Source organism: Eschrichtius robustus, chromosome 9 (genome assembly GCF_028021215.1).
Source record: "Eschrichtius robustus isolate mEscRob2 chromosome 9, mEscRob2.pri, whole genome shotgun sequence".
NCBI lineage: Eukaryota > Metazoa > Chordata > Mammalia > Artiodactyla > Eschrichtiidae > Eschrichtius > Eschrichtius robustus.
The window spans coordinates 69,153,241-69,179,980 of record NC_090832.1 but is presented as its reverse complement, the minus strand read 5'-3'; the positions used below and the strand labels follow the sequence as shown (position 1 = coordinate 69,179,980).

Below are 26,740 nucleotides of genomic sequence, written 5' to 3'. Positions count from 1 at the left end.
TCAACATGGCCTACTTCTTTAAAAGGAGGGACAAGGGGAAAAAAAGAAAGTCAACAAGGGAGGAAAATTAGCTCAATCCTCTATTCAATCTTGGCTCTTCCCCATCTTCTTTCTCTTTATGAAATTGAATCATTTATTATACATCAATTATTTAGAGTATATGCCAGACTCTAGGCCAGGTATCAGAGACATAAAGATGATCCCTGCCTCGGGAACTCATAGTCTTAAAGAAGCAGCAGGTTTGAAGTAGTTAAACTATAAGAAACGGAGACAAATTGGCAAATTCTATAACAGACCCATGGGAATTATGTACTGTAGCAATCTTCTGACTACTGAAGACTTTTAAACCCTGAAAGTAGAGGCTTGAATGTTAAGTGCAAACCCACACACTGGTCTTCAGGGACTTCCTTGAGGCGCATGCCCTCAAAATATGACCCAACACTGGAACCACTGATAAAAGTTTTCAAGACTCTCTTATCAAATGCCGTGAAGTGTAATCTTATAACATTTTATATTATAACCCCAAGCCTCTAGTACAGTGCCTGACACAAGGTGAGTGATCAATGGTTGCTTGGTAAGTAAAAAAAGACAGGAAAAAAAAAAAAAAAACACAGAAGAAAAAGAACAAAACAAACAAAAAACAACACATACCTCCCTAAGGAAGAACTAACCACTGATATTAAGTTAGCTTAAAAAATACTGAGAAATATAAGGCAGATTTTTAAATAAATGGATATTAAGTAAATTTATATGTAGGTGAGTTTGCCATAAAATATTTTGATATGCACAACCAAAACTGACAGCTGAAGTTCTAGCATGATCCAAACAAGATAAAGATTACCTGGTCTTGGGAAATTTAAAATAGGATTTCTATAAATGAGATGACAGATGAGGCATAATAGAAATAAGGAAGAGCTTAACAGCTTCCAAAAATTCTTCTTCTGTCTAGTTTTCGAAAAATAAACCTGAGGTATTCATGCAAAATTTTTAAATGTTGCTGTATTACATCCTTGGCTAGGACTAATACATCTGAAAGCACTTGTGGCATAACTGTCAACAAATATTGTCTTGTAAATGTTCTGATTATGACTAGTAGGGCCCAAGTTAATTTATTTCTAAGATCAAACCAATATTCCACTTCATTTCCTGATGTTTGGTTATTATTATAGAAGTCACAAGTTCAGAGCCTCCTTTCACTTTCTAGCAAGTGATACTCCAAACAATCTTAATTTTAAAATAGCCTCTTTCTAAGACTAGAATTTCTGCATCAGGAGTGTGATTTGATATGTGAATTACTGCGATTAGAATGGGAAAAATGGGAGAGCAGAGGAGGAAGGAGAAGTCAGGAGAACAACATAAGAGATGCCAAGAACAGGACTTCAGTTAACTGGCCAAGAGAGATTAAATCCACTAATACTCCTTGTCTCCAAAAACATAAAAGTTGTTCTCATGACTTTTTTCCTTGATTAAGAAGAGCAAGGAGGCGGCACCAGGCAAGCAGCATGAGGCAAGTCTTCGAATCGATGTGAACATCAAGTATGTCATGAATGCACTGAGATGCCCTTTTTGGGGGGAGGGAGACGAATAGTAAGTCTGCTTTTGGTGGTTCTATAAAGTAAAGCAATGCGTTGCCTCTGAGATCAGATTAACTTTACAAGAAAGTGGAAATGCCTTTACATTTTATTTTACAAGGTACAGTGTTTATAAGAATAACAATCTTTACCATCAGAAAAAAACGCACAGCTAATGAAAAGGAAAAGACACTGTGGATTTATCTACTATATGTAAGGAATCTAGAGATGGCTACAAAGAAATGTTACTATATATGAGCAACAGCACTGATAGACTTCCTGTTAGATGGCACGTAAGAAGGGCATATTAATATGACTCTGTAATTTAAATGGTTCCAAGCAGCAAATTCAAAGCTAAAAAAACACTTTCAACTACTACTGTTTTTAAGTAGAATTCTACTACAATACCTGAAAATGGCAAGCACATTTCAACTATTTTATAAGGTAAAATATAATTTAGTAAGACAAAATCAAGGTAGCTTAAAATAAAGTGAAATAACTCCATATGTGTACATGGCACAAATAAAAGTAACATCTAAAGGCGCACAGCTTACTGAGGGAAATTAACTATTTTGTAAGTACTTAAAATTTCAACCGTTTGTCACTCATTAGAGAGAGACTCAAAAGATTAAGTATGGCAGTCTAAAGTGAAGACATACTGAAGAGAAATGGCAAACTAGATTCTATTTATGTGCTATTGCCATAACTAAAATCATCCAAAATACTTTGCTTCATTTTCTTCTTAGAGTACATATAATATTGTTTATAAACTACCTACCAGTGTTGCTTATAAAGTACTTACCAACTTTGTATTTATTGAAAGTTTTAACCATAGTTTAAAAGCAATCTGACAAAGTGAAACTCAAATGATGTAGTTACTCATAACTATGAAGAGCACAGTACTTTCAATTATAACCATTCCAGGCTATGAAAAACACTATTATAAAAACAAACCCATACATATAATACAGCTTGAAATGAAATTTCTAATGGACCAAGTGTAAACTGACCACAAACAGGATGGTTCACTTTAAGCTACGGATTCTTCATACATCTCTCTTAAGGCAGGGAGGGGAGAGCTGTTGGGTGCTGGGGGCACTATGAAAGGAGAAGAATCCATTGACATAAGGACTCTTTTTAAGACAGAGTTAATATATTAGAAATAACATTATTTATAATTCTTTTACAGGAATATTTAATATTTTAGTGTAACTTTTCTTCTCTTTTAATTAATATTTCATAACTCTTCCTTCTCACTGCTCTTCCCCAAAAGGGTGTTTTGCAGAAATAAATGAGGAAACAGCCATCGTGCTCTAACAAAAAGAGGAGGCAGGAATAAAGAAAAGAAATTGATGCTGACTGCAACAACAAACAAACACAATGAATTAAATTGACAAGAAGTTCTCCTGCAGAAATAAAAGTGCAGGAAGACTTGATGCATACAGTGTCTTTCCTCAGAGAAAGTGACATGTCATCATTCATATGGGAACATGGTGGCAACAAGTTTATATAGTTAGATGTATAAAAGAGAAGAGCTGAAAAAGCTTCAATATAAAACTTTGCTATTAAGGTGCTTAAAAATCGAAGACAAGGACTTAGATCTTATTCTCTGATTGCCTTATCACTCAGCAATTGGAGGCCTCTGCTTTCACCAATTCTGCCTCTTTACTGTCTTGTGAATGTGCCAGTCATCTCCACCTGAAATACCCTTCTATCTTTTTCCAGTACTACCCATTTTTCCAGACACAGCTCCAGTGCCATCTCCTGCATGAAGCTTACCTTGATTGCCCCACCCTCACTGCTTTATCATTGCTCCAAATTCTTCTGCAGCATCAACAACCTGTGCCACACAGTTTGGTCCTTATTTATATATTGTCATACATAGTTCACTGCTGTTTCATGTGTTTGTTTTATCACATCTATATTATATTATAACTTCTTGTGGAAAAACAACATTTAGTATTTCTTCTATATCCCTCACATTGCTTATCATTGTTCCAGGTAATTAGTAAGATATTCCATAAGCATTTGTAAAATAAATTATAATAATGATCATACTAACAGCAAATATTTATTAAGTTATGTGTACCAGATACTGGACTTCGATTAATTTAATCTTCACAGTAACTCTACGAGGTGTGTTATAATTCATATTAATGATATTAATATTAACTCCATTTTATTTATGAGAAAAGTTAAAGTTTAGTTTAGTAACAAACAGGATCATGGTAGTGAGCATGCATCTCAAAGAAATATGCTATCCAGAAAAGATATGAAAACTAATACAATCTATGAAAAGTGTCCTAAGAAAAAGAGTAGGGAAAAATAGAAAGGCTAACTACCCAGTTAATGCTTCAAATTCTCTAAACTGTTAGGGGTCCTTAAAGTCAATACCTCTATCCCCGCCTGGAACTCACAGGCAAGTGCCACACAGTAGGCACACAGTAACCTTGAACAGGTGAACCTCCTGTTATAAAAAATACACTTCATAGCCTCTATCACATTAAAAAAAATAAATAAGTAAACTGTATGGAATCCACCATTCCCTTCCTAATTTTATTAGAATAAAATAGTCATTACTGAAGAAGGAAATGACAGTGGTCTTATTTAAAAAATACTAGGACTTCCCTGGTGGTCCAGTGGTTAAGAATCCGCCTTCCAATGCAGGGAACACAGGTTTGATCCCTGGTCAGGGAACTAAGATCTCACATGCCGCGGGCAACTAAGGCCACACACCTCAACTACTGAGCCCACAGCGCTATCGAGCCTGCATGCTGTTAACTGGAGAGAAGCCTGCACACCGCAACGAAAGATCCCGCTGCCGCAACAAGGACCTGACGCAGCCGAAAATAAATAAATAAATGAATACATAAATTTTTTTGAAAAATAAATAAATAAAATTAAAAAAAAATAAAAAATGCTAACTGTCCCTCTCCGTTAAGCTCACTGCCCCCCAGCAGAATTCAGAACTTGGTCTTAATATTATCAAAAAAGAGATCCCCAGATTAAAACATTAACTAAAGTTTTAATTAGATAGAACAGTCCCTTGTTCACTGAGGAAGATAAAGGGTCAAGTGTGATAATTTCAAGAGTCCTCTGAGGAGATGATACTTCAGTAAATAAATGTGTAATATATATGTGACATATAACAAATATAAATTATACATATACATAATACATCTATAATATAAAGTAATAAACCATGTTTACCAAATCAGATATATAAAAGATCACTATTGAAGCAAATATGATTCCAAATTTACCTTTTCTCTCCCTGAATCCTCTTTAACTAACAGTAGATTTAGGCTAATCTGTGGATGACTAATCCTATAATAAAATATCTGCTATATCAAAAGACAGGATGCTACACAGAACACAATTATGAATAATGAGTAAACAAATTAAAAACATCTAGCTCAAAAGTAATGACCACAGAAACGCTATCTAAAGAGCCTTAAACAAGACAGAAAGACTGTGATTATCCCATACATCCAGATTCTATTTCCATCAATCAGTTCACAACGGTTGTTCTAAGAATAGGGAAGATAACAGAGGGCCTAGAAGTATGGCTGATTTACCAGAATCCCATGGGATCAAGAAACACATTTTACATTAAAGATTTTTTCCTCATAAAAGTTTGCTATTCTGCATTTGCAAACTGTTAGACCCAAGAGACAAAACTCCTACCCTCTAAGACTCAATTTTTTTCCTCCAGTTACAATTTATTTTAAAGAATTAAGAATGGGGTTTAGTTTTGAGTGACTATTATTCTATGGAAGTAAACTTTTCACAGTCAATTTTTTAAAAATACATGTAGGAAATCAATGATACTCTATTATGATTTGTGAAAATTTTAAATGTAAAATGTCTAGTAGCACAGTAGGCCTTTGCCAAGGATAAAAGATGCCAAGATAAGAATGTAATCCTTAAAGGCTTCTTAATTTCTAACTTTAAAAGATATACATGCTGTGTGTATAGAACCAGGTAACAAGTGTTTCCAAACCTTGCTACCAGTACTCCAGCCAAAGTAGACAATATCAAGCATCTCTCTTTCCTATGTTTGATCTCATAAAGGATATAATTAACAGTAAGAGAAGGAAGAAGACTGCTCTCCATAAACAGTACAGGTATTAACTCTGCTATTCCTCCTGCCTCACAAAATTTGCTAGGTAGAAATCCATTTAGGAAAAAGCGAACCCAGTGATCATATCCTCTAGGTTCTTCTATCTTAAAAGTTTGAATTATATATTTTCTCATTCTGTCAAATGTTATGACCAATGAAAAATATTTTTAAAGCACTAAGTTAGTCACAGCTATGAAAAAAACTAGGAATTACACCTGACATATAGGACATATAAGATGCAAAAGATCTATCTTATATCTACTATATTTGTACTTCATGAAGGTGCTGACTGGCTGTGCTAAAAAGAAATAAACCACGTTTCAGGGAACAAGCATCACTTGGTTTAAGCAGAGCTAGATCTACAACAGAGTGATTTCATCAAAGGATTAAGAAAAGTATTATAGTGAGCTCTTCATGACTTCTTAGGGGAAGAGAAAAGAGGGTGGAAAGGGTGAGGGAGAGGACAAGTGAAGAAGTCTGAGGGTTTTCATTCTTTCAGGCAAGGAAATGGGTAAGAACTGTTTCCAGAAGAGAGTTAAACAGTTCTCTGAAATATGGAGCTACAAACTAGGTGAAATCCTAGCTGATATCACTTTACCTTAATTTAGAGATCCTTTGAAGGCAGTCATCTTCCAAATCATGACCAATGCTATTATCTAAAGCATTCACACCATCTCCAAAGTACAAAAGGCCTTCAAAGCCATAAGTACTATGTGTTATGTTGGAACAATAGACTCTACCCTCAAGAATATTAATTTTTACTGAAAGACACCAAAAACATAAAGCTCCATAATTCAATACAATACGTCGAATACACAGAAGGACCAATGGACTCAGGCTCCACGGGTCCACCAGGTAAGGCTTCATTTCCCAGTATAATTTGCTTCTCTTTCTCATGTTTTTTTTTTCTTTTTTCTTTCTTTTTTTTTTTTCAATAGTACGTTGGAATTGACGCCATATCAATACATATTGTAATTTAGGTTGAAGAGCTTAAGATTTTCCTGGACCAGGCAGGAGGTTCCAGTGAAGGCAGGGTTGGGGGAAGGAGGTAGCCTTTCAGATTGTGCAGTCCAAGAGCTCTCTCTTCCATGCCACAGTGACAAACTATTTCTTTCACATCCATTTTTTGCACCACTGAGTACAGGAGGGCTTCTGCAGCCAGCACAGTTCACCCCAGTTGCCTGGTCACCTCAGTGACCACTGTCCCAGGGGTAACAGCCCTGCTTTCTAGGGCACAAACCAAGGAAGGCCATGTGAGGACACAGCCAGAAGAGGGCCCTCACCAAGAACCCAACCACACTGGCACCCTGATCTCAGACTTCCAGCCTCCAGAACTGTTAAGAAATAAATGTTGTTTAAGCCACCGAGTCTGTGGTATGTTATAGTAGCCTTAACTAAGACACCCTAAGATTAAACATACTTTCTAAAATGTATTTATAATATGAATTTGTTAAGCAATAAAAGTGAACTTCTACTCAACCTGTGTACAAACTATATCCAGAATTCCAAAAGAGTCAAATCTAAAGTAACAAGGTTTTATTACACGTATGTATTTAAATGCACTACATGTGGTCTAAAGGTTAAGACTACTGCCTTTATCCTTTTCTCTTAAAAAAAAAAAAAAAAATGACCGATAGAAATTATAGAGAATCTAGGATTCACAGAGTATAGAAAACCCTGAAAGGAGGGTGTCATAGAACATAAGCACTATTCCAGGTTTGGGGGACCAAAATTGAGGCACTTCTTTGATGTGTCAAGAAAAGCCCTTTTCTATGGACCATTTCTATTTCCCTAGCTACACAATAAAGGTTTTAAACTATTAAAAAAAAAATGACCAATAGATTTACTATCATAAATGGAACAAAATATAAATAAAAGATGGTATTTGCATAAAAGGGCTCTTTTATGTGTTAGACACCGGATTTTAATTGTCCTTCATATTTTCCAAGCATAATATTTAAAACTCTTCTCTTTTTTAAATGCTGCCTTGCAACCATATTAATCTCAATAGAAAAGTACAGTCTGTTCATGACTGCTGGTAAATAGAGGTCTAGACAGCAAATGATCTCTGAAAGGACGTATTTCCATTGAATAATAAATCCAAGGCACTTTGTACTATCCTATTATATACAAATGTAAGGAGGACAACAAAATAACACGAGTGAAAGGAAAATTTTAAAGAAAAAGTTACACTCTCTCTCCCTGCATAAGTTAGGAAAAAAATTACATAGGTTTCCAAAGACTCAAAATTATAACCTAAGGAACATACTTTATAGTGATATTTTTTAAGTCAGATTATTCTTAGTGAATTCTTTTGGCTTAGGATAAAAAAGCCAAATATTACTAATGTACTTAAATGTTTTCTTGGGTGGAACTGGAAATCTTTTTCAATGACACAATACATTTTCATCTAGAAATAAACCATTTTACTTGTTTCCTTCATCATTTCTAACTTAAAAAAAACAGAAGTCTAGCCTTGTTTTTGAATAATCTGGAGACAAGTTTTAATCTTTCAATGTTCATCCCTTCAATATTTTGTACAAATAAACCCAAACTACTAATATGTTATCCAAAATGATTTCCCCCAAAGCTTCAATTACAAAAAAAGATTTTATTACAGCTTTGGCATTTAGAAATTTGCTTTCTAATAATCATCTATCAAGATTACATACTATCTACTTAGTTATTTCTTTGTAATTTTTCTATATAATTGTATTTTTTTTATTATTTAGGAACACCCAAAGACACTTTGCCAAGAATAAGATACAGCTTAGTCTATATCTTGACAATCTATACAATCCAGTATATATGCTCAAATATATATTGCATATTCTGAGAAGGGTAGTTACAGTACAGTAGTATTATTTAGCATGTATTACTGGTTGCATTTTAATAATAAAAGCTGCCTAATAAATGAACTAACCTTTGTGTAGTAGTTTACAGTCTATAGACGCCCTTCACACACATTATATCTCATTAACAATTCTATGCAGTTCGGTTCAATGGGCCCTAACCTATCAACTCACTTTGGATAACTATTAATTTGGTACATCTTAATAAAGTTAACAGGCTTCATGTGGCATGTTCATGCAGAGAGGCAGGTTTTAGCACTAAGGAGTTTAAATTAAAATTAAGGATTTTTAACAAATCCTTGAACACAGTGATCTTACTTATAAATATCTAAGTGGATAAACTATTAAACAGAAAGGTTATAAGAATCATTCGTTAGTTCTCTCATTCATCCATTTATTTACTTTTTGAGCACCCACTATGTGGTAGGCACTGTTCTGGTTAGACTGGTCATCTAGATGGCACGTATTACAATGCAATTTATATTTAAAAATAATTGATCAGTGATCATCTGATTTTTCATCATGCAAATTAGAAGATTACTGGGGAAACAAAATCTTAATAATTCTAACCAGGTGAAGAAAACTGACTATGAATAGACAGTACTAAAAATAAATATGTAATTTGACAGCCTAATGAGAAACAAGCTAAACAGAAACAAAATCAACATATCCATGTTAAAAACCAGATATCAGAAAGGGGTCACGTGTTTGTCTTGTCTTCAGGGAACTGAATTCAATTCAAAACATCTACCTGAGAACAGGCAGTGTAAAACAATTTATGAGGTATTCTGGGGGTCAAGTTAACAGCTCACAATAATGTTAAGGCAAAATACAGCAAATTTCAATAACGAAACATTATGGGACTTCCAAGGTAGAGGAGAATTAGTTTGGAGTGAGGAATAAAGTTTATAATAACTTGGTTTTGTTATAGGTATTCCTAATCTTGGACAACTGAGATACAGACTTTAATTTTTAACTTGTCTAGTATCACCTCAAACAGAGTCATTTTAAATAAAAACCTACTGTGAAAAATAGAAGCAATGAATTGGAAAGCAATACATTATTACCCAATTTTACCTGGCATTGATTAGAATTTTAACAATAGAATACAAAAGAAGAAAAGGTGAAAAGAAAAAAATTAGCAGAGAAGAAATCTCCGTGGTGCTACATTATCAATAATGAACTGCTATATGAAGATTCTAATTCCCAAAGACAAATCTGCAAATATGCTTCCATGATCAATATATTTAGCAGAATAAGAGCTAAATTTAGAACCCAGACTCTTAATTTTTAGTAATAAATTCTTCCTAACATATTATAACAAACTACTCTAAAATATTCTATATAAATATTTCAAACTAACAGAAGACTAATATGGAATGAAATTTAATTTTAATAAACCATTTTCCAAGTTCCAACTTATTTTACACAGTTAGCAGTCTTTAACATGATAAGCACTGACAGTTTGTAAACCTACCATAAATTTTCAATTGCATTTGTGCAATATATAAAGTGTAGATATGTAATATATTTAATGGCAAGTATATGCACTATATATGTTGTTATACATTATCACATTTTTCAGTTTTCCTTTAAATTGTAAAAAAATTCAAATAACTATCATATTTCTTAAGGAGAAATTCACATTTTTTGAAATTACTGTCTTGTATTATGGACTTTTTATTATGCTACATATGAAAAAGGGGATATGATAATGATGAAACATTCCTGATGCGTCAGACTGAAAAATTAGACATTTACAGACCATGCCTGAAGCTAAAGTTCTAACTGGATAACCCTTTTTCCCCCCTTGCTCTCATTTTGAAAGATATATAAATTTAATTTGGTTACTGGCATGGTCTATTGGACTCAACACAAGATAGTGGTTAAAAAAAAAATATTTAGAATTCCAATCTTGGTCTATTGTTCCGGTTCTAATCTCAGTTCACTGAATGCTCTTGGATTAAGTCATAACTAAATGACATTTTTCAATTTTCCCATCTGTAAAATGGAGATAACTGTCCTACCTCATGAAGACATTACTTACTTTAATTAACTGGGTAAAATACTGTGAAAATCAAAAAATGATGAAAACGTTCAGTCCAATTAAAATTTAAACTTAAGTCATTATTCAAACCGCAGAGTCTTAAAATGTACTTCTTAAAATCTAAGTTGAATACTCTAGTAGCATTTGTTGAAAATCACCTGACTCATCTGCACCTTCATCTTTCAAAGGGTGTAGAGTAGCATCAAAGTGACAACTTACAATTTAGAATACATACTTTGACCAGCTCACTAGCTCCAGAAGTGATCTGTGGTTATGTAATAAAAGCCCAGGCTCATTTGACAAACCACAGCACAATTAAAAGATAAGTGATCATCCAAGATAAATGGAATGTAACAGAACCAGTTAACAATGGAAATGATAGGAAAAGAGTCAAGTTATTGTCAATACAATACATTCAATCTTTCCTCATCTAAATCATAAATTATATTTATGAAAAGGTGTAGAAATTGATATATTTGAAAACTAACTTGATAGAAATGCTGCAAGTGTTTATTTGCATTTTCCTTTTCTTAATTCACAAAGCTCTTGGATGGAGACAAACAGCCTTCCTAAAGAAACATGCATCACTTTTAACTCAATTCAATGAGTAATTAGTGAGCAACTACAGTATCAATTGTTCTTAAAAGGTTATGCATAATTAAATTTTATAAATTAAATTATATGTTACTGGGACTTTTGCTTCCGGGAAGACAGAGCAGACAAACTTTTCCAGGGACACTGTATACAACACAAACATAAGCTGGGGCGAAGTGAGAGTGGCATGGACATATATACACCACTGAATGTAAAATAGTTGGCTGGTGGGAAACAGTAGCACAGCACAGGGAGATCAGCTCCGTGCTTTGTGATGACCTAGAGGGGTGGATAGGTATTTATTAAATGTTGCTGATATGCAGAATGATAGATCCTAGGGGAAACAGAACAAGAGCTTATTATTCCAAGGAGCATAAGGACAAGATAAAAGAAAAAATATTCAGTCCATTCTCATCATTCACAGTAGTTACGTTCTATAACGTCACCAGGAACACTAAATTAGTGAATACGGAACCACTGCTTCTAGAGGAAATACAGCATTAGGTTCCTGCAATCCTCTGATCATATTTTTGTCAATCAAATAACATATAACCTTGTTTTCTGTGTGTTTCTGTTTATAGACACATTATTTAATATATATTGTTGATTCATTAACACTGAACTCACAGCCAACAACACTATAACTCATGCCTGAATAAAGCTTATCTAACACACATATTTTCTCTGAAAGGGAAATCACAGCTTTCTTGCACTTAGGAACACTAGATAGCACTTCAGCGCTACACTTGGAGGCCCAGTGAAATCACCAAAACATGAAAAACATAGCACCACAAAAAAAGACACTTGTTTACAGTATGAGAGTTAAAACAAGAAAGCAGAGCATTGCCTGGTTCAACCTCAGCTGGGAACGTGTACATCGGATGACTCCTAATGTCTGTCCCCCTGTGCATATCCATGAATGACTGTGAAAGCACTGCAAGGTTACAAATAAATTTTAGCTAGTAGGTGAATCTGCAACTGCAGAATCTGTGAATAATAAGGATCAATTGTATATATTCAGTCACAAAAATTTAGAGCAGAAAGTGACTTTAGAGATCATCTTTCCAATGTTCTCATTTTCCAGATGTGAAAAGTAAGAGGTGGAAGAGCTGCATGATATAGGTAAGGTCAGAATCTAATTAATGCAAATCCCCAAAGTCAGAACATATGGCACTTCAGAGAATGAAGAATATTCTTCAATTTTCCTCAGAGGAGATCCACAAAGTTGCATGTATCAGGATGAAAGTCCCTGATAAGGAAAACCACTGTAGTCTACTCTTCAGAGCCAGTGGCCAAGCAGAAAGTCTAGAAATTGGCCTCCCATGAAACTTCAGCTTGACCTTGTCAAAGTTAAGATAGGGGATGATAACTAGCCAACATAAGTATAGGTTCTGGTACCAGGTTCAAAACACTATATTATTAGAAAATTTAGCAACTAAACTTCAAAACTGAATGATGAGCTTTGATATTTTTCTTTTCTAATATATACTTGGATTGACTATATAAAAAGAAAATAGCCAAAGCCCACAGATGGGGGGAAAAAAGAGAATTACCTCAACAGACCAAAGTTTGACTAAGTGATACCCGAAGTGATGGGTGATTATAACTCACTTAAGAGTAAAGTTAGCAAATTAAAAGGAATTTAGTGAAATGTTTATGATATTCTTACAAGAAATAAATACAAGCATAATTGGTAACCTGCCCAATTCAAAATTTTGGAGTACAACATATTTCTCAATACAGAAAGATCAGTGGAACAAAATAACTATTCTGGACAGATGTTAGAATATATAAAAATGTGGTACAAAATATAAATTGCATCATACCAGTTCTGAAAACAAGCTGAATATTAAAAAAAACAAAAACTAAACTTGAATCCAAAGGTGAATTCTCAATTCACATTACTTTGGGGCATTATTTGACCAAAGTCATTACTTCCAATTCCTTGCTAAGCTTTTTCCAACAACCTTCTTTGCTAATTCATCTTCTCCCAGCCTCTAAAAATGTTGACAGGCCCCAAAGCTCAATCCTTCATCCTCTTTATCCACATTTATTCCTTTGGCTATATCATCCAGTCTCATAGTTTTAAATTCCATCCATATACTGACAGTGTCCAAAATAAATCTCCAAAATTCTAAATTCATTATATTCATCAGCTACTTGACATATGAAGATGGTTAACTATTACAATATCAAACTCAACATACTCAAAACTGAACTTTCAATCTTTCTTCCTAAACCCACTCTTCCACATTCTTCTCCATTCTCAGATGATGGCAACTTCATCCTACTGCTCAGGCAAAAATCCTCGACTCCCTGACTACTCTCTCTTTCTCTCACACCTGTCAGCTCTATGTATCAGTTATGGTTTAACCTGGGGATCAGAACTTTCCAATGATATGGCATCAGGAATTTATTATAAGGATCAGACCTTATACCACTGTAGGAGAAGCTAAGGAGTACAGATCACAAAGGATATGATTGGAGGATCAGAGAAAAGTCACTAACCAGGGACCATTCAGGGGCACCTGTGAAGAAGTCTGTGGAAACCTGTTGCCTCTATGTTTGACGGTGGGCCTGAAAATAGTGATGGCAGGGCAGAGTTGGGAAGAAAAGAATGTACCACAAGCTCCTAAAACAGTTACTAGCAAAGAGAAGGTGCTTAATATTTATTTGTTTATCAAATGAATCAACTGAAGTTCTGGAAGGAGAGAAGAAATGAGGCAACAGTAACATCTGAATACATAATGGCAAGAAATATTCAGAACTGATGAAAAACAATATAACGTATTTTCCAGAAGCCAAATAAATTTCAGTTAGAAAAACAAAAATCCACACCTAGACTCATCATAGTGAATCTGAACTACACTAAACACAATGATTGGCTCTTAAAAGTAAAACAGAAAGAAAAAAAGGTTATCTTCAAAGGAGACAATTGTACTGACAGCTGACTTCTCAACAGTAACACTGAAAGTCAGAAGACACTGGAATGAAATCATCGATATGCTAAAGGAAAAATAACTGTTTACTTCAAATTCAATGTCCAATGAATAGGGTAAACTAAAGACTGCCATAAAAACAATGGAAATTAGCTACTAGCAGAGTCTAAAAGAAATGTTAAAGAATATAACTACTGACAGAAGTTCAATAATTCCACATAGAAGGTATGAGATAATAGAGGGGATGCATAACAAAAGAAGTTGTAAATAAATAAGAGAAGTAATCAAATATTGGCTGTACATAATAAAAACAATAATGTATTATGGGCTTTAATAAAAAGGAAAAAAGTCAATAATTACACATAAGTTGGAAAGAAGTGAGTAGAGTAAAAGTACATTATTTGGAAAGGTAAAAATGTCAACTTTAGACTTACTGAGTTAAATACACATGCTAAACTTTCTAGAGTAAAATATCTAGAACACAACTTCAAATTGAGGACAAAAATGAGAAAAAACTATCAAAATAAAAGGAGGCAAGAAAGAAGAAGAAAATAAATACAGAAAAGGTAGGACAAATAACACAAAATAAGATGGTGAAAATTTTTCATATTTTTGATTAATTTCAGTAAGTATAAAACACAAAATGCTCCATTTAAAAGATAAAATATAACCAAAGATAATAAATGCAGCTAAATGCTGTTTACAAGAGATAAATCTAAAATATAAGGAAAGACAATAAAGTTAAAGGGTAAAACAATATATACAAGGTGTATTTGTTTCCTAGGGCTTCCATAAGAAAGTACCACAAACTGGGTGGCTTAAAACGACAATTTATTGTCTCACAGTTCTGGAGGCTAGAAGTCTGAAATCAAGATGTTGACAGAGGGGGCTTCCCTGCCAATGCAGGGGACATGGGTTCGAGCTCTGGTCCGGGAAGATCCCACATGCTGTGGAACAACTAAGCCTGTGCGCCACAACTACTGAGCCTGTGCTCTAGAGCCCGTGAGCCGCAACTACTGAGCCCACATGTTGCAACTACTGAAGCCCGCGAGCCTGGAGCCCGTGCTCCGCAACAAGAGAAGCCACCGCAATGAGAAGCCCACGCACTGAAACAAAGAGTAGCCCCCGCTCATCACAACTAGAGAAAGCCCACGCACAGCAATGAAGACCCAACACAGCCAAAAAATTTTTTTAAATTTTAAAAAGATGTTGACAGAGCCATGCTCCCTCTGAAATCCATGGAAGAGAAATCCTTTCTTGCCTCTTCCTAGCTTCTGGCGGTTTGCTGACAATCCTTGGCATTCCATGGCTTACAGCTGCAGCAGTTCAATCTCTGCCTCCCTCATCACATGGCCTTCTCTCTCATGCATCTCTATATCCCTTCCCCTCTAATTATATCTCTCTAATGACACTAGTCATATTGGATTAAGGGCCCACCCTATTCTAGTATGACCTCATCTTCACTTATACCTTGATTGCATCTACAAAGATCCTATTTCCAAACAGAATCACATTCACAGGTACCAGGGCATGCAACATACCTTTCTGAGGGACACATTTCAACCTACTACAGCAGGCAACCACTAACCAAAAAGAGAGAAGTGGGAAGAAAAAAGCTAACAGAGTTCTAGTAATGTCTACTAACATCAGACAATGTACTACCTGAGAACAAGGGTAGTAAGGTAAGATCAGTTAGAGGCTATTTCGGTAGTCCAGGTAATACAATGCTTGTTTGAATTAAGATCATGACTAGGGAACAAAAGAAAGTCAACATATTTAAGCAATATCTAGAAAGTAAAACTAACAGGACTTCACTGGATAACCAGGTAAGGTAGACAGAGATGATTTATAGGTTTCTGGCTTGTAAAACTGATTAGAATATGTTATCAATCTCTATCTTCTAGCCAGTTACTTTCTAAAGCACAGATAATATCAATTCTTTTTATTGATCACTAACTCTCCATGGTTAGTCCTAATTCTCTACTCTGGTTTTCTTGGTCTATCACAATCTGGTCCTAGCCTACTTTATTCAAGTGTCCACTTCCATAAACTCTAGTGATTCAATAAACATTTCATGTAATTTCATGACTTTTTTCAGACCATATATCTTGAATGCCATGCCTATGGTATTTACAAAGTTCTACTCAAATGAACCTTCTTCTATAGAACCTTCATTGTACTATTATTGACAATTAAAATATTTTATATGTAATATAAGATTGTCTGGGCTTCTGCAGTACTTTACTCACACTGATAGTACAGCATCTGTCACACTGATATTTATCTACATCTGTCCCTCCAGTCAAGCTACTCATACCTTCAGGATAGGGCTTACCCATCTTTTTATTCCCAGCACCTCACAATGTGGTTTGCACACAGATGGTTTTCAAGGAATGGTTACTGAATAGTGATTAATCAGTTTTAACTAGCACTGCTACTTACTATGCCGAAAGTCCAAAAGTAAATGGAAGACAAAGAGGATAGTGATTTCTTTTTCATTTTTATAAATTAGATTCTGAAAAAGATGAATAAAGGTCTTTGTTTCTTAGTAATGAATTCATGTAATTTACAGTTAATGTATTCTAAACTCTCTTGAGACTATGTAATATAGTCTATACTTTCTACTATAAAACCATATTTAAATGCTGAAGCAATTTTAAAATCTAAGTAATACATAGTCCAGCTCTAGTTATTAAAGTTAAAACATTACTCAGAAGAGGTAAATTTGATGATATTTGAGGAACTCGTGTCACTGTATAATGGTCAGGAAAAATACTTTTGATACTAACGTGTTAATTTACTACAATTTAGATCATCAATTCTCAAACAATTAAATAAAAACAGAATGTACTTTCTTAAAAAGCTGCACAATCTAGACTTCCTCTGATGACTGAAAACATGCGTATGAAACCTGCAATGACTTCTATTTATCAGCATGAACATGAACTATCTTTGAGCTGCAGATATAGAAAACTTCTAGTTGATAGAGGTTTCTAATTAAAATATTACAAGGTGGTAATGTACTATAAATACAATTGTTAAATCTGTAGTGTTTACCCTGAACAATGCTGGTATGTATATGTGCATTTACAAAATCTAAAGCTTAAACTGTTATGACACAATGAAATACGTTTCCTACATATAATTGAGTATAATTTTTTGAAAACCAAGGTCATATATAACAGGTACCAATATAATAAAAGTAAGATACTGAAAACAACCATTAGCAACACCACTTCATGAAGCTTTGCAAAAATCATGGATCATAATTGTTCTTACTATCCCATTATTCAACACTTGCAAGTCCAGTTTGCTAAGATAGTTTTCTGATGTACACAAAGAACAAAATGAGCTCCTTCCATACCCTTCCCCCATATCCTTTCCCTTGAGATTCAAAGCTTAATATGAGTTCCATTTTCCAGAGATAAAAGGACTGCATTAACAATGATGTGCCCTAGCTTTCTTCTTTTTACAATAAATTACCATATTTATATTTTGAAGCTGTCATATGTTAGAGGATATTAAATATCCTCTTGTCATAATTAACTCTTTAAACCAAATTAAATGGCTTGGTTCAAAACAGACTGTGAGAGGTAAAAGAATATAATTCTGTCACTAATTATCTTAAAATTATTTTAACAATCAGAGCTATTTAATTTATTCCACAATTGCATTAAACAGAGAAATGCACAGTGGCTAAAAAGCTCAAATGTTTCCTCATTTTACCCATAAGATATAAACAAGATTTGAACTTGGGATGTTCAGCAATAAATTTATAGTAACTTCATCGATACTCCAGGCCAAATCCTAATACCGTAAGCTGTAGCAAACTGCTAATTTCTAAAATTCCATCCATAATTATATCAAATATAAGCCATTAGACTAAAACATGAGCATTTCATTTTACTAAGGCTTAGTGATATTTCTGTTATAAACACTATTGTTTCTGCAGTAGACTAATATAATGGCATGGAGAGTGACTCTCCTTTATGCATACGATACAAACTCAAGAAGGTCTATAGTAAAATACTATGTTCACAGGTTGCTTGGATTAGTTTGAATCACATTCTCTCCGATGTGATTCAAAGTAGGAACTACACTAGTATTTAATCTATACAATATTCCCCAGGGATATCTCCCAGGTAACAAGCTCCTCATAACGTAAAAGCTAACTTAGAAAAATTGCAATTAAGTAAAACATACATTAAATTAGAACAAATGACACAAGCAAAAGGTTCTCGTTGTAATGAATAATTTGAAATGAATAAACAGTTAAATGCCAAAGAACCAAATGATAAAACAAAGGTAATGCCAATTTCTCTTCAGTAAATTAACAAGTGAAAAAAAAAGTATTTTGACGCCAGCGACGTTACAAGCACAAGTTTGTAAACCACGTGCTCCTTTTCTCCTAGGTGCTTTGACAATATTTCTTTTTGGTAGATGGCCTGAGAACGATTTTCTGTAGGAAGTAGGGAAGACAAAATCAAAGGGTTGAGAAGAATTGCTAATACCTCATAGACAGCCGGGCAGAGGAGCTGAACAGCCAGCCACAGCTTCTCCTTCCCTCACCCGGCCCACTTGGAAATACAGCATAATCAAGAACTTGATACAGTAACCATTCAAAGGACTGAAACCCAAGGAAGCGTTTGTCTTAAAAAATGTTTGCGTGATGAGAATATGTTCAAATAGGATAAACAAAGCAGTTACCATGGGCCATTTGCTAAAAAATAAAAGTAACCATTGTTATACCCCTCCGACCAGCTAGCTATATGCCAAATAGCTCAGTTACTAAGTGTACTATGTAATAATATTGGTTATATTAGTGTTTTTAACTCTAATTAATTTCATTTAAAATAATTCTTTTAATAAACTGTAAATAAAAGAGTTAAGCATTTCATTCCAAAATAGAACAGAGGGGGGGAAAAAAGAAAATGGCTCTGTTCAGCAGAGAAATAAGACTCTTTTTCCCCCTACAGTTTATGAGCTATATTCTTGGTGACTGAATCCTTTCTTATACAAGAACATTTTTTTCAGCAGTCTGAATATTTTACCACTATAATTTGTTTCGTAAGAATAATAACACTTGTTCAAGTAAGCATGAGAATCAGATTATTCTTTTCTTTAAATAAATCTGAGCAAAAGGAAAAAAAAACACTTTAGTCAGCAGAGTTAAGAGGACCTGTTCATACATTTTCAAGTAGAATCATGTAGTTGATTCCGCTTACTTCATTGTGCTTCTTATTAAGCTAGCATTTCTCAACTTCAAATGCCCAGACCTGAGTTGGTTAAGATGCATCTTACATTTAATCCTACAAAACCTCATAAAGCAATACTATTTTTGCATTTTAGGCCAGTAGCTTGTAATTGTAAAGTCTATAAGGGAAGAACCCATGTTTACTTTGTTCACTCCTACAATTGAATATAGAATATGAATAAATCTTCACAACAAATCTATGAGCTAATCACTATTACTGTGGACATTTTACAGATGAGGAAGCTTAAAAAGATTAAGTAACAACAGCAAGGAAGTAGTGGAGCTAGGATTTGGTTCTGTGCAGTCCTGGCCAAAAACCCATGTTCTTAACCACTATACATATTGTCAACATTATTTTAAGACATTTATTACCAAAAAATTCTATACATAAAAATTTTGTGATTTCTGTTATTTCTTGCTCTGCAGGTGTTCAACAAGTTATAATTAATTACACAAATAAATTGAAGATATATGCATTTTAAAAGGGAAAAATTAACAGGGATTGGAATCAAACAGGAAATGATTCACAAACAAAAGTGAAATTTACACAGTTCAGCAAACAACAGAACTGTAGGATCGGCAAAAATGGAATATGGACTTTTAAATCTACCTTACTGAAAACAACAAAAATAATAGCAATATAAAATTGCTATATATATTAATATATATTTTACATATATTAGTTCATTTAAACCTCACAAAAGTCTTACAAGGCCAATTCCTATTTTACCAATGAGGAATCTGAGGCACAGAAACAAGGGCTGTGCTCAAGGTCACACAGGTAACAAGAGGATTTAAACCCAGGCAGCCTGGCTCTAGAATATGTGCTCTAAACTATGCTATACAAATAATAAGTTTATACAGCTCACTATAAGTCACTCACATCGTACTCAAGAGTTTGCACTCTCCAGAACACAGACAACCTTTGTAATTCTAGCTTTTCACAAAGACCACGATTTTTAGTTGGAGATTAGTTAATATAAACCCACAATAATTTTAAAGCAATGTATAGCTTTCAGCTGAAAATCTGAATTGTATGTCTGTAAAGCTCAACACAACGTAAACTGCTAAGATATACACAAGTTATTTTAGGCCATAATAAATCAACATTAAGTTAATATACCTTGAATTTTCAGAAATGGTACTATAAGGAGGGAAAAGAGCAAAGTTTAGATTTTAAATGCCATCAACAGGACATTTCATAGATTTTTCTATTTGCATTAAATTTTAATCTAACAAGAATCTATACTATAACCACTTTACTACAGCAGCTAAGGGAGATTCAAAACCATACTTTGAAAGCCTAAGACTTCATAAAAAAAAAATCATTGTAGACATTTTCAAAGATTGGTATTTACATTATACCTTTCAAGACATTCCACTCCATACTAAGCTTTGTAGAAATATTAGGAACACAATCAAGAAAAGAAATTAATTTGTCTCATGGTTTTCTTTTTTTTTAACATCTTTATTGGAGTATAATTGCTTTACAATGGTGTGTTAGTTTCTGCTTTATAACAAAGTGAATCAGTTATACATATACATATATCCACATACCTCTTCCCTCTTGCATCTCCCTCCCTCCCACCCTCCATATCCCATCCCTCTAGGTGGTCACAAAGCACCGAGCTGATCTCCCTGTGCTATGTGGCTGCTTCCCATTAGCTACCTATTTTACATTTGGTAGTGTATATATGTCCATGCCACTCTCTCACTTTGTCCCAGCTTACCCTTCCCCCTCCCCATATCCTCAAGTGCATTCTCTCGTAGGTCTGCGTCTTTATTCCCGTCTTGCCCCTAGGTTCTTCATGACCTTTTTTTTTTTTTTTTTTAAGATTCCATATATATGTGTTAGCATACGGTATTTGTTTTTCTCTTTCTGATTTACTTCACTCTGTATGACAGACTCTAGGTCCATCCACCTCACTACAAATAACTCAATTTTGTTTCTTTTTATGGCTGAGTAATATTCCATTGTATATATGTGCCACATCTTCTTTATCCATTCATCCGATGATGGACACTTAGGTTGCTTCCATGTCCTGGCTATTGTAAATAGTGCTGCAATGAACATTGGGGTACACGACTCTTTTTGAATTATGGTTTTCTCAGGGTATATGCCCAGTAGTGGGATTGCTGGGTCTTATGGTAGTTCTATTTTTAGTTTTTTAAGGAACCTCCATACTGTTCTCCATAGTGGCTGTATCAATTTACATTCCCACCAACAGTGCAAGAGGGTTCCCTTTTCTCCACATCCTCTCCAGCATTTATTGTTTGTAGATTTTTTGATGATGGCCATTCTGACCAGTGTGAGCTGATATCTCATTGTAGTTTTCATTTGCATTTCTCTAATGATTAGTGATGTTGAGCATCCTTTCATGTGTTTGTTGGCAATCTGTATGTCTTCGTTGGAGAAATGTCTATTTAGGTCTTCTGCCCATTTTTGGATTGGGTTTTTTTTTGTTATTGAGCTGCATGAGCTGCTTGTAAATTTTGGAGATTAATCCTTTGTCAGTTGCTTCATTTGCAAATATTTTCTCCCATTCTGAGGGCTGTCTTTTCGTCTTGTTTATGGTTTCCTTTGCTGTGCAAAAAGCTTTTAAGTTTCATTAGGTCCCATTTGTTGATTTTTGTTTTTATTTCCATTTCTCTAGGAGGTGGGTCAAAAAGGATCTTGCTGTGATTTATGTCATGGAGTGTTCTGCCTACGTTTTCCTCTAAGAGTTTAATAGTGTCTGGCCTTACATTTAGGTCTTTAATCCATTTTGAGTTTATTTTTGTGTATGGTGTTAGGGAGTGTTCTACTTTCATTCTTTTACACGTAGCTGTCCATTTCCCAGTACCGGTTATTGAAGAGGCTGTCTTTTTTCCACTGTATATTCGTGCCTCCTTTATCAAAGGTAAGGTGACCATATGTGCATGGGTTTATCTCTGGGCTTTCTATCTTGTTCCATTGATCTATATTTCTGTTTTTGTGCCAGTACCATAGTGTCTTGATTACTGTAGCTTTGTAGTATAGTCTGAAGTCAGGGAGCCTGATTCCTCCAGCTCCGTTTTTCTTTCTCAAAATTGCTTTGGCTATTCGGGGTCTTTTGTGTTTCCATACAAATTGTGAAATTTTTTGTTCTAGTTCTGTGAAAAATGCCATTGGTAGTTTGATAGGGATTGCGTTGAATCTGTAGATTGCTTTGGGTAGTATAGTCATTTTCACAATGTTGATTCTTCCAATCCAAGAACATGGTATATCTCTCCATCTGTTTGTATCCTCTTTAATTTCTTTCATCAGTGTCTTATAATTTTCTGCATACAGGTCTTTTGTCTCCTTAGGTAGGTTTATTCCTAGGTGTTTTATTCTTTTTGTTGTAGTGGTAAATGGGAGTGTTTTCTTAATTTCCCTTTCAGATTTTTCATCATTAGTGTATAGGAATGCAAGAGATTTCTGTGCATTAATTTTGTATCCTGCTACTTTTTTACCAAATTCATTGATTAGCTCTAGTAGTTTTCTGGTAGCATCTTTAGGATTCTCTATGTATAGTATCATGTCTCATGGTATTTTAATATCTTAGCCCCACTTCACTAATCACATGCTACAATTCTTATGATTCAGAGACATGGCTACTCTCCTTTCAAACTATTACAGGCATACTTCTCATAATGCTCTCTAACATACTGCATCTAACATAAGTATTAGATATAAACTCATTTATTTTGTGAAAACTGCTATAATACATAACATTCTCTCCATGAAAAAAAGCATATTACTCCAGCTAACTGAATAATACATATTTTATGTAATAATTATCATGTTATAGTTCATATTAAACACCCCATTTTTGAAAACTGACACCCATGTTACATAAATAAATCATGTACCTACACCAATGTAACGTGCATATTGCTATCCGAAAAATCACCTTAAATGCTGACATTCTGGTGTGTTTTAAAGAGGACTAGACTCAAAAATAATTCATTTTTTTTAATAAAAAGTCATTCAAATAGGTAAAATTTTAAAATATATATTTTAAAACATACTAAGAATAAAAGCAAATGACAAACTACTAAACTGAATTACACTTTGCTATATTTAATTGCAATGGACAAATGGAAGGAAAAAATTAATATCATTTCTAACACAGAAATATGGACATGCTACATTTAGCTTCATGTAGCTTTTAAGTGTTGCTAAGAATTACAATCTGTAAAAAGCAAAACAAAATCATCTTTCAAAACTCAATGAAACAATCAACAGAAACACACAAGGTTTTATACTCCTTAACTAAATATTATAAATACAGCATTTAGGCAAAATAAAAGATTTAGTAATGAGGCAATTTAACAAATTTTACTTCATCTTTGAAGCCTTATTTCCAAAGAACCATATTCACCTGTGACTTTTAAGGAAAAAAAAAAGAAGAAGAAGATGCAGGCGGCACCATCTGAATTAATCCCTCAGCCGCCACTGTTTAGAAGAGAGGTGGTCTTCTTTAAGCCACTTCCAGAAAAACATAAAAGCCTACACTCAGCTTGCATGACTTTTGATGTGGAGGTTCCAAAGTGAACCAGGAACCCAGAATATCTGTATACCCTACACTTTGTCAGGAAGAATAATCTTGAGCTTACTACTTAGCAATATTTATCCAAAGATATTTTATATATACGGGGGGGGAGGGGGAATGTGTTTGGGGGCACTTTCAAAAAAATATTGATTAATAATATTTAATTATTCATATTATTAGTAGTTAATAGTGTTATAATAATATTGATAATATTGGTTAATAATTAATAAAAGATTAATTGACATTAATGTTAATACCAATGCATAGCTAAGATTAAATTAGAGAAATAATATTTTTGGATAAGTATTGATAAGCAGGAAACTAAAGATTATTCTTATTGACAAAGTATCTGGCATACAGATATTCTAGATTGCCAATATTATTTCTCTATCTAATCTTTTATATTATTCTATAGAATATACATATTCTATCCAATCCTACAGTCAAAAGTTATCTATCTCTCTTTGGATTAAACCAGGCCAATAGACAGTGAAATACCTAAGCAACACTATTTGGGGCCCCAGATAATTGTTCTGGCTAAACTGTACTTTGCTATTAAGTCACAAACTCTTATTTAAGGATGTAAAATACTAACTACTCTATTTTTTGAAAACTGATACCCATATGACTTAATAAAATTCTTTTTTTAGTTAGGATTCACCACACTACACAGTATCTTTATTTGAAAATATACAGTCTCTTAAGAGACTTAATCTTCTGGAATCTGGATTCATATAACTCATCGTATATCCTTCATTCCATTAGCTACAAAAAAACAAACCTGTGGTTTATCTTTGGCAAGTAAAAAGAATTTTATGGCATGCATTGGTATACTTTTAACCTCTCTGCCAGCGTTATCTTATTTACTTTCTCTTTATGATTTTCTTGATTAAACATTTCTTGTTTTGTTGTTATGCATTTACTTATATGAGATGCCATAAAAAATTGTGGAACAAAGTAAAATTAAATAAGGCTTTGGAAAAACAATGAAAATATTCATGCTAAAGCATTTTTTACTCTAAAATAGCAATCAATGAAGTCAAAAATGAAGATTAACCAATAAACGAAAAAATTAACACTTAATGAACATAATGAAAAATTGTAATGTAATTCCACAATTAAAACCCTACCCTAATAAAGTATAGATAAGTGTTTGCTATCCAAATGCAAACATGAAGTAGTTTCCTTCAAAGGAAAAAAGGCTTGTTTCAAAACATTTAATTATAATATTAATGATCATATCTTATATTTTGTAATTCACTGAACAGGATTACTTTCAAGTAAAATGTATTTTCACTTTTACAATTTAACAAAGTTCATTTTTCTATATAACTTTTTTTTAAGACTAAAATTAGTGAAGTTTAAAGGATGCTACCAACATGTTAGCTGTGATAGGTCAAAGAAGTAATCTGGGAAAATGAGATAGATTTATGGGTACATACATAAAGTATACTGTAAAAGTACTTTACTTTCTTTTTGTAAAGTATATGTAAAATACCCGGTAAACAGTGAAGCCTTATGCAAACGGTATTATTTCATGTAAAAATCATGGGGAAACAAAGGGGCATACTTACCCTTCTCCTCCCATTCTTGTTATCTTTAGGCGAAAATCCACAGAATTCAAACTGGGAGGCTTCCATTTCAAAATATCATCACATCGACCAGGTTTATATTTCTAAAGTGAATTAAAATGATGATAATAGTTAATATGAAGCTAAAAAATTAAACATTTGATTTATTAAATATAGTATCAATTACTTTTCATTAAGCAAAATCACTACTTTTTTTCTGAATATAATTTTTGTTATTTTCAACTGATGAGTGAAGTTAGATATCAACCATCTTACTGACGACCTCTTTTTCCTGCCAAAGCATGTAGACACTTGTTTGTGAAAGTCTCGAAAAATAATGAAACCTGTTATTCCCTCCAATCCTACTATAACTTAAAGGAAGTTTGATCATTTTTTTAAAGTTTAAGTTTGATCATTTCTTATTCAATAGCTTTACTGTGGGATAATTCATAATTAATAAAATTAACTAATGAATTTTGTCAAATGGATACAATCATGTAACAGTCGCCAGAATCATGATATACAGCATTTCAATCACCCCCAAAAAGTTTCCTCTTGACAGCTGCAGTCAGCTCCCTGTTACCAACTCTCCGGCAAGAGTGACCTTCTTTCTATCACTATAGTTGTGCCTTTTCTAGAATTCATAAGAAATTCTTGCACAAGGTTTTCTATATGCTGGTGCATATATTAGTAGTTTGTTCCTTTTTATTAAACTGAGCAGGATTCCATTCTATGCATATACCACAAATTGTTTATACATTTACAAGTTGATGGATATCTGGGTTGTTCCCATTTTTAGGCTACCAGGAATGATGCTGGTCTGAACGTTTGTGTGGACATCCGTTTTCATAACTTTAGGGTAAATACCCAGCAGTAGAATGGCTGGGTCACATGGTTAATGTATGTTTAACTTTACAAGAAACTGTCAAATCGTTTTCCAAAGTGGCAGTGACATCTTCCATTCCCACCAGTAATACATGAGAGATCAAACTGCTCCATATCCATCCTAGGACTAGGTATTGTTGGTCTTTTTAATTCTAAAGTATGTCTCATAATTTTAATTTGCATTTCTCTAAATGACAGATGTTGAAGATCTTCTAATTTGTTTATTTGCTGCTATCTGTGTATTTTCTTTGGTGAAGTGTCTGTTCAAAATTTTTCCCTTGTTCTTACTGGGTTATCTCCTTATAATTGACCTGTAAGAGTTGTTTACATATTCTGGATAAATAGCCT

At 33.8% G+C, this 26,740-nt stretch overlaps 1 protein-coding gene across 4 annotated transcripts in view; it reads right to left on the bottom strand.

Annotated features, from left to right (window-relative positions):
- The window catches only part of RNGTT (RNA guanylyltransferase and 5'-phosphatase), a 264,091-nt gene that overhangs the window by 93,847 nt on the left and 143,504 nt on the right, over positions 1-26,740 (bottom strand). For all 4 annotated transcript variants that reach the window (XM_068551481.1, XM_068551478.1, XM_068551480.1 and 1 more), the window contains one exon: positions 25,511-25,611. In XM_068551481.1, coding sequence (XP_068407582.1) covers positions 25,511-25,611 — 101 coding nt within the window. The remainder of the gene's footprint in view (positions 1-25,510; positions 25,612-26,740) is intronic.